Source organism: Prosopis cineraria, unplaced genomic scaffold (genome assembly GCF_029017545.1).
Source record: "Prosopis cineraria cultivar Desert tree isolate PC_DT_omini unplaced genomic scaffold, ASM2901754v1 PC4, whole genome shotgun sequence".
Lineage (NCBI taxonomy): Eukaryota > Viridiplantae > Streptophyta > Magnoliopsida > Fabales > Fabaceae > Prosopis > Prosopis cineraria.
The window spans coordinates 14445213-14453906 of record NW_026555335.1 but is presented as its reverse complement, the minus strand read 5'-3'; the positions used below and the strand labels follow the sequence as shown (position 1 = coordinate 14453906).

The 8694-nt window shown below is 32.3% G+C and overlaps 1 protein-coding gene across 1 annotated transcript; it reads right to left on the bottom strand.

The window, feature by feature from the left end:
* Positions 1-3835: 3835 nt before the first annotated feature.
* LOC129308389 (uncharacterized) lies at positions 3836-8383 on the bottom strand. Its single transcript, XM_054949500.1, has 3 exons — positions 8116-8383; positions 5317-5340; positions 3836-4384 (listed from the first exon to the last, which is right to left on the bottom strand). Exons 1-3 carry the CDS (start codon positions 8306-8308, stop codon positions 4083-4085), a joined length of 519 nt encoding a protein of 172 aa, XP_054805475.1. The 5' UTR covers positions 8309-8383; the 3' UTR covers positions 3836-4082.
* Between the last annotated feature and the right edge of the window lie 311 nt (positions 8384-8694).

The window sequence follows — 8694 nt, the reverse complement described above, 5'->3', positions numbered from 1 at the left end:
AAAAAAGCCATCTGTTTTCCGTTTATTTTAAAAGGTTATATCCTCAATGGATTTAAAATTCATATAAGAATTTATTATTCATATTATGGACGATCACAGCTGGTGTGGGTGTGATGACCGACTGGTGTGAGTGCATGAACGTTGAAAAATGAAAGCGCGTTTCTTGGTGAATGGGGTCTCAATTTTGCTTTGACTTTGTCCTATGTGAGCCCAGGGGATGGCTGTCAGGTGACAAGGAAGATCGCATACAGTATCAACCATGTTTCAACCATTGTTAGTTTGTTACTCTTCCCTTTGTCACCATTCTTTTCAATTAGATTTGCACTTGTCATCATTTAAGCTTGACCAAAAGAGAAAGGATGAGTTTTTTTTAAATAATATCTTATCACCTTTTACTAAATCCTCAATATTATTGCCAAATTGAAGTTTGAATATTATCATACTAAATCAAAAATACGGTCAACCATAAAAATTCTCCTCAAATCCCTATCTTTACAGTTCCATTGAAAATATAAAAATTTATTAATGCAAGACTTTTGATCACATTTTTAAAAAAATTAATAATTGTATTGATTGGCTTGCTCATCATGTTGATTATGAAATGCTTCAATACATAATGATTTTACATGATCTATTTCTAGGATGAAGGATCTTTTTGAGCTCTAATCTGATTTAGTTTTTTTTTTTTTTGCATGACTTATGAACTTATATTAAAAAACAAAACAAAGTTGGTATTCTTAACTATTTTTTCATTCATAAAGTTAGATCTATTAACAACTATTGGTTGCTAGAGTGAAATTTCTCTTCTCATTTTATACTAAGACCATATGTATAGAGATCCTAGAAGTATAACAACATATTTAAGAGGTATAACTATCTACCAATTGTATCAGATCTAGTTAGTTTAAGTCATATTATCTGTAAATTATAAATAATACAACTCGCTCTCAAACATAATATGTGATGCAGAAAACTTCTCAACTATCATCAATCAATATCAGAAGTTGTAGATAGAATAATATCAATAAATAACTGTACTCATGAGTGTCAACAGTCAAAATCTTACTTGAATTTCGAGAGAGAATGTAAATTGAGCATGAAAGCATTCATTAACTTTGCCTTGAAGGTGGAAGCTAAGTTACTATGGAATTAATCATCAATTATAGTTTATGCTTGTCCGTGAAAATTTTCATAGAGTAATATCCTGGTTCTTGAAGAACGAAACCATCAGTCAAACCACAATATTATTATTTATTAGTGAATTTGAAGCGAGATAGATATACAATATTGAGTCTCACTTTTGTGTCATGTGGATGGATCTCACAAAGTAGGTCCACCTATTATGTGTCTATTTCCTCCTTTTATTTGAGGTAAAACCGTTTTAAGGAATCTAAAGTTTTCACTTAATGGGCTTCTTTCACCAAGAAGATTCCTCAAGGGTAGTGTTTGATTTTGATTGATTACAAGTCATGATGTTACTAAGGACCAATAAGGTTGGGTCTAACTTAAAGTGTTAATCCTTATAATATGAAGAACTAAAATTTAAATTCTTGTTAAAAAAAGTATCTAAGATATCACACAACTACTAGTAAATAATGATATATTCAGAGAGATATAAATTGAATCTACTTGGCAAGTAGGGATTAAGGAAGGAGCAACCGACACTGATGCCTGAGACAAGAAAAGTAATAAAAAAACAGAGAGAAGAGTGATGCATATGCTGAGATTCTGCGTTGATTAGTGATGCCCATGTGCATGTGTTTTGTTCATAGTTCCGCACACTCTCTCACACTCACTCATAGCCATCACCATCCATGTCCATGTGTAAGCTTTCTACTTAATTTTAATAAATAAAATTTGGACCCCGGTACCTTCAGGGGCTTTTTGAATTCATTACTAAAAGTTCATCGACATTTGAGTACAACAAAATAGCAACTATTTTAATTGTTCAGATGTCATTGAATTTAAACATGATAACATTTAAGTGTGTTATGAGAGATTCAAACATAATTCTCTTGTAAACATTGAAAAAGAATCAAAGAAAAGATCCAAGAAGTTATACAAAAGCATATGTAAGTTTTTTTTAAAAAAAAAATTACACCAAAAACGCCTTATGCCGACAACAAAAATTAATGTCTCTATTAAGATACCAAAGTAAATAACAACAACAACAACAATAATATTTTATTTTTATTTGTTGAGAATGAGGAGAAGCAGCCCAAAAATGTGAGAGAGAAATTGGCAAAAAATGATGAAATAACACTACAATTTAATTCAAAACCTCAACTGTCTCTCCCTCTCTAGGGTTTCTCTCAAGGGCAGTGGGAGTGTGTCTCGTCTTGTAAGTGTTTGGTCATGAGGTCTCCCTCTCTAGCTTCTGTCGGAGGCGGGGACATCCATTCTTTGTTTCCAGTTTGTAGTTTCCTTCTTGTTTCCTATTTTCATTTGGTATTGCTGATGGATTGGTAGTTCATTGACTTGAAAATAATCAAATTTGAGGTCCTACCATCAAATTATTATCAAATTGTAAATTCTAATAATAAGGACTACATAAAAACTTTCACGAATTATATGACTCAAATCTAAGTTCTAAAATCATAAAAACTAAATTTCAAATTAAGTGAAATTATTATGATTAAAAAATGTATTTCTTTTACACTAGGTAGTGTGGGTGGACGTGGGAGTACTACATCAAATAAAATTATATTTAATAACTAATATAAAATAAGAGAAAAGAATTTATAAATTTAAGTATTGAGATTTTAAATTTTTTTTTCTTTACCGAAAAGGAAGGGAAAATATCATTAACGCATAAAAATAACAGAGTTTCTATCATAAGCCAGAGGCAAAGGCATCTATAGAAACAAAGCAAAAAAAGCAAATAAGCCAATCCCCTCACGCAACATAACAAGGGGGACCAAAAACTGTTGCCACTACTGCTACAAGATCTCGGAGATCTTCTCAACTAATTACAATCATTATGAACACCCTCCCCCCCCCCCCCCCCCAAAAAAAAAAAAAAAAACTACTTATAATCAAGAATACGTAAACAAAAAAATTGAATTCTTCAATGTTTATCCATTAGTTATCCATCAGCTTGGTATTCTTGAGCTAGATAGAATACAATACAAACTTTTCCAGTATTTTATTATCATTAAAACATAAAAAGGAGACAAGGATATAGATAATGAAATAAAAGTAACGGTGCATTGGACACGATATTAGTGTGCGCGCGTAATAAGAGAGACTATTTAAACATTATTTGAGCTCTATAATTACAAACTTTTAAATACTCAAGACTAAACTAAATAATGTAACCTTCCCACACGATAACAAAACGGCCTTCTTTCAAGCCAGAAGATCCTTTTTTTTTTTTAATAAATCTATGTCCCAAAATAACATCCGGTAAGTTTGGATTGAGAATAGACAAGGGAAGAGATGATTAATAATGATTAAAACTAAATCAGGAAAATAATATAATCTACTGCACTATTTGGCAGGTAAAAAAGTATTTTCTAAAAAAGAATGGGGAAATGCACATATTTCATTTTCTTTACAGATATTTTTTTCTTTTCCTTTCTTAAAAAATACTTTTCTGTATACCAAACATGCAATAAAATATCTTGTTCTTTTCTTTTTTTACTTTTTTCTTCCGTTATTTTCCTCTCAATCAAAAGATAGTATAGCAAAGAAGATACTAACATTGTATCTTTCTTGTCTTGAACCTTTACCATGCAGCAAGGGAAACCAGCTTTCTCTTCAAAAGTGCTGAGTAGCATACCCAATCTCAAAATGAGATGTTCCAACTGTATCAAAAGTAGGAGACACAGCAACATATTAAACTAGTGCTGCTTATACATTGCTAACATTTTCATCCAAGCTCAAAATTGATTGATACAAGGCTACAAGCCAAATGGATGATGTAGCTACAACATCATTGGTAAGAGAACAACTATATTACAGAAACCTAAATTGGTTAACAAGTCAAGCAATTTGCTTTCGTGCTTGTATTCAAAGAAAGGCCAAAAAAAAAAAAAAAAACAAGAATCAGTAGCAGAATATCAAGTGCAAATTTTGTACAGTTATTCCCCTTGCCAGCCCACTTGCCGTGCTCGATGCTCCCACAGCAAAGTCATCTTCTTCTCCCTGATAAGCAACGCCTCGGCTCGTTCTCTTGCTTGTTCACAAGTTTCAGTAGCAGCAACACATTTATCTGCCTCCCTCTGGTATTGAGATGCCAGTCTCTTTGCTTCAGCCAAAGATATGTTCATATGACGAGAGTGCTCTTTGGCAACAGCCTCTTGCAGCTTAAGCTCCTCAGTGAGAAGATCCACGAGTTGCTTTTCCATCTCCTGCTTGAGATCAGGATCATTACTTCCACAATCTGTCCACCAACATAGTGAATGATTACGTAATGAGGAATCTGATATAATTGTACTTTTGTATGGTGGCTGAGTTTAATATATAGCTCGTTTTCAAATGTTTGCGTCAGGGTTAAATGACTGCTATGATCTTATCTGTCTCATGTCAATGACTATGTAATAAGAAATCTGATACCAGTTTATATGAATAGATTATATTTGTTACAAAGAATCTTAGGTATGAAAATAATAAAACATGAAAGTGAATAAATATAACCCATACCCCAATAGGTAATGGAAAAGGGGCGTGTACCACCGAGTAATAATGATGCAAATCTAACAGGCATTGCATAAAAAAAAAAAAAAGTAAATTTTGTTCGCTTTCCCTTTTCAATTCTGCTATTGATAGAAAAAGCAATGCTACCTCTGATGTGTAGAAAAGTAGGGAAAAGGGAGAAGGAAGGGAAAACAGAGAAGAGAAAGTGAAGGAAGAAGAAGATAGATAGTCAAGAGAGAAGAGATTTCCTGATAAGTACACTGAATATTTCATTAAGTATGTCTTTGATTTACAATTAGGATCCCTTACATACATCTCCTTCTCACTTATCCATCTTTATGTCAATGGTATGGACAGTACATATAAGATTCCACATAGAATATTGTATACATTTACCAATACATCTAAAGATCCCATGCGCATGCTTAATTTAGCATCTTACAAGCATAATCAGCAATGCCTCATTAGACAGCCTGAATTCCAGACAATATAACAGGCAGAAAACAAGTTCACAAAGACAGTCAAGAACAGCCCTTCGTTAGTTAGAAACACGGGTGGGACAGATTTCCTATGATTCCATAACATATTAATATGAGCATACATCATAAATAAATATATATATATATATATAAAAGGGCGAGTTCTTAAATTTATTAAGCAAGCAGAATGAACAATAACCTGAGACAGAAAGGTTGGCCAGCCCTGTGAAAGGACAAAAGGAAAAAAAAAAAAAAAATCAGTACACTGTACACAAATGCATGATATTCATCTCAAACATGCGCATCAGAATAAACATGAAAAATGAGAGACATGCAACTTCATGCAGATACGAGTTAAGGTCTGAAAAGAAGAAATGATGATATTCATGACTAGTAACTTGTGATGAGGAAAAATTAATTGTCACTTATCTTTCAATTTCTAAGATAAGCGTAGAGGAATATTACACCATTTACCATAAATAGCATTTGTTTTACATTACAATTTTAACATCAAATGAATCTATTGCAGTGAAGTATAAATCATAACAATGAACACATTAGCAAAATTGGACGGCACTATAGATCACAGGGTCAAAGAAAGGCATAACAAAACAAACTGACTAGTCTTACCATGAAGCAAAATAGTATTCTTTAAAATACACAAAATATCACAATCTGTTTGGCATCCCTTCTAGAGAGAATTTATTTTCATGATGTACAAAAACAAGATGTACAAAATCTACTATATCTTTTGTATCATTATTCATTCCTTTTTATTAAAGTTCTCATAATCGGACATGAGTGTCATTTTTTATGTATGAAATCATTCGTTAATTTAATATCTCACCCTATTCTGTATATCAAACGGCTCATCAGCTTTCGAGGACTTTTATCAATCCTTTTAGCTTTGGTTACAAACATTTTAAGTCTCCTACAACCAGAGCATGCGATATGATTTCATGGGAAAAACTTTTCATTAGCCCATCTGGAATTCTAAAACAGTTGACAACGTCACAGGCTCTTACTTTAGGCTGTGAGGCAATTTCATCCCCCTCTATGATGTGATTTCATCTGGGAGACCAATGAATAGACCTTGTGTTCATGGGATGGTCACATGTTAAAATTACAGTGATAGTCTTAATCATTAGAATCTCAGAAATAATAACCAGTTCATCCAAATTACTAAAGAACTAAACTAACGAAATCACCACTGATATTATACTCAACTGAACCAAATGATGTGCCAAAGTACAGTCTCAGCAGAAATAAAGCATATACAGCAGAGAAAACTCAAAAAAATCACAGAAAAAAGTACCACACACTTAAGCTTTTGAGGGGCTAGATCTCTTCCAACACCTTACATAATTTATTCCCCCCTACATAACAGAACTAATGACTATATTCTTCCTACACTAAACTTCCTTCTTCCTCCTCCAAAGACCAAGCCGTTATTCTTCCTCATTTACCCTTTGTATATTGGACCAGTTTGACGCACTGCCTTTTCTCTTCCTCTGTGGACGTAAGCCTTGATCGGCCTAGACCCATCATAAACCCAGTGCCACCATTCCATACTGTCACACTTTCTAAGACCCATGACAAGAGGAATTCTTTTTCAGAAAGACTTGTCAAATTATCATCAGTCCTAAGATATATTTCATTAAAAAACTAAAATTGCAATATTTCGAGTTGCACAAATTATCAAAACTAGAGGGATCTTGTGCATTTACACGGAGCCCTACATAAGACGTATTATTCCTGGCTTGTAGATAGTGCATCTTTCTACAAGCTTTTTAGATACATTGGTTGACCTTAGACAACTTGAAGAGTAAGAAATTGACCTTAATGCAGGAAAGATTAATAAATCACCACAAACAAGAAATTGAAGTGCACAAAAACGATAGAAACCAGAAACAAGATATTTGATGCAGTTTGACCAATAATCATTATAATGTCAAAAGCAAACAGTATCATAATCTGAAATTACAATTGAATGAAAAACTATCAACAAATCCTAACAAAACCTCAACCTCTAAAAGAACTCGCAGTAACCCAATTTCACAATATACTCTAATTTCTCGTTAAATAAATATAAATTATGCAACTTGATGTTTTAATAGTTAATATCACATCTTCGACTGCTTCAGCTCTAAGGTCATAGAATTCTAACAGCTTCTCACTATGTTGATGGCCAAATCCACGCTTGACAAAAAACCATAATATCTTCTCTATTCCATCTCAGATACTTGGATCATGACACGGGAAATGGAAACTCACCCTACTTTCTCTTTCGGGCAGTTTAGATTACACAAAATTAAACGGATAGCTGAACCTAAATCAGTAAATCATGTCCCTTGTAGTAAGCCTAATGCTCAACCAAAAGGAAAAGGGTGAGAACCCATTAGTAGTAATCACAATTGCTTAAGATTAAAAAAGAAGAAGAAGAAGAATGACAATAAATTCCAAAAATAATGAATTAATAACAAAAAAATCCTTAACAAAATTTGCTATAAAATGAATTGCAAATATTAATTTAAAAAGTTACAAATAAAAATTTAAATTGCAAATTAATTATTATATTTAAAATTTAAATATCTTATTTCTAATTAAAACTTTTAAATTTGCAATTTTTGAATTAATATTTATAATTAATTTTTTAAATTTTTTTTTATCACAACCTAACTGTCATTAATTTCTTTTTTAGACTTAACTATCATTCCACCAAAAAAAAAAAAAAAGTTCCTTATAATCATCTCGTTATAGTAATCTCCTTGACTTTTACCAGCAAAGGAAGAAAAAAACGGTGATTCTTAGTAGAATTGTGCACCGCAACGGAACGGCTAACCAAATACATCATAGCACAAACTCAACAAAAGCAATATAAATAAAAATTATCAAAAAGGGGAAAAGGAAAAGAAAAGCACGCCTGATTTATTCCATCAAAAACAAGAAATAGCCAAAAAAAATAAAAGAAATCCAAATGGGTAGCCGAAACCCTTACCAGGAGCAATGTGCAGGAGAGACAAAGGAGGAGGACAGTCACAAACGCATGGAGGGCAAGAGATTTTTGAATTGTCAAGCTTCCAAGTATTCTTGAATGTCCCGTACAGAGTGGGGCCACACACAGCCAAAGCTGAGACTACTGCAAACACAACCAAGCAACACCGCAGGCAAGCTCCGGATCGCCGTGACATCTTCGTCGCAGTCTCAAACTCTCACTGCTTCTCTGAAATTGAGATCTAGTGCATTGAGAATTTAGCGAATTTCAATTTTACCTCACGCCATTTACACCCTCCATTCTGTTCCAATATATAAAATACTTTTAATGAAATCGCGACAATAAAAATTAATTATTTAATGAAAATTAAATATATAATAATATTTTAATTTTATTCCCAATGATCATAAATAAAAAATATTTTTTAAAATTAAATTAATAAAAATATTTATTTTTTAATTTAATAAAAATATAATGGTTTATTTATTAAAAAATATAATAATAATTTTTATATTTAAATAAAAATTTTTAACAAATTTCTTGCATACAACAACGGAAGGAGTAATTTCAAGGAGTCACGAT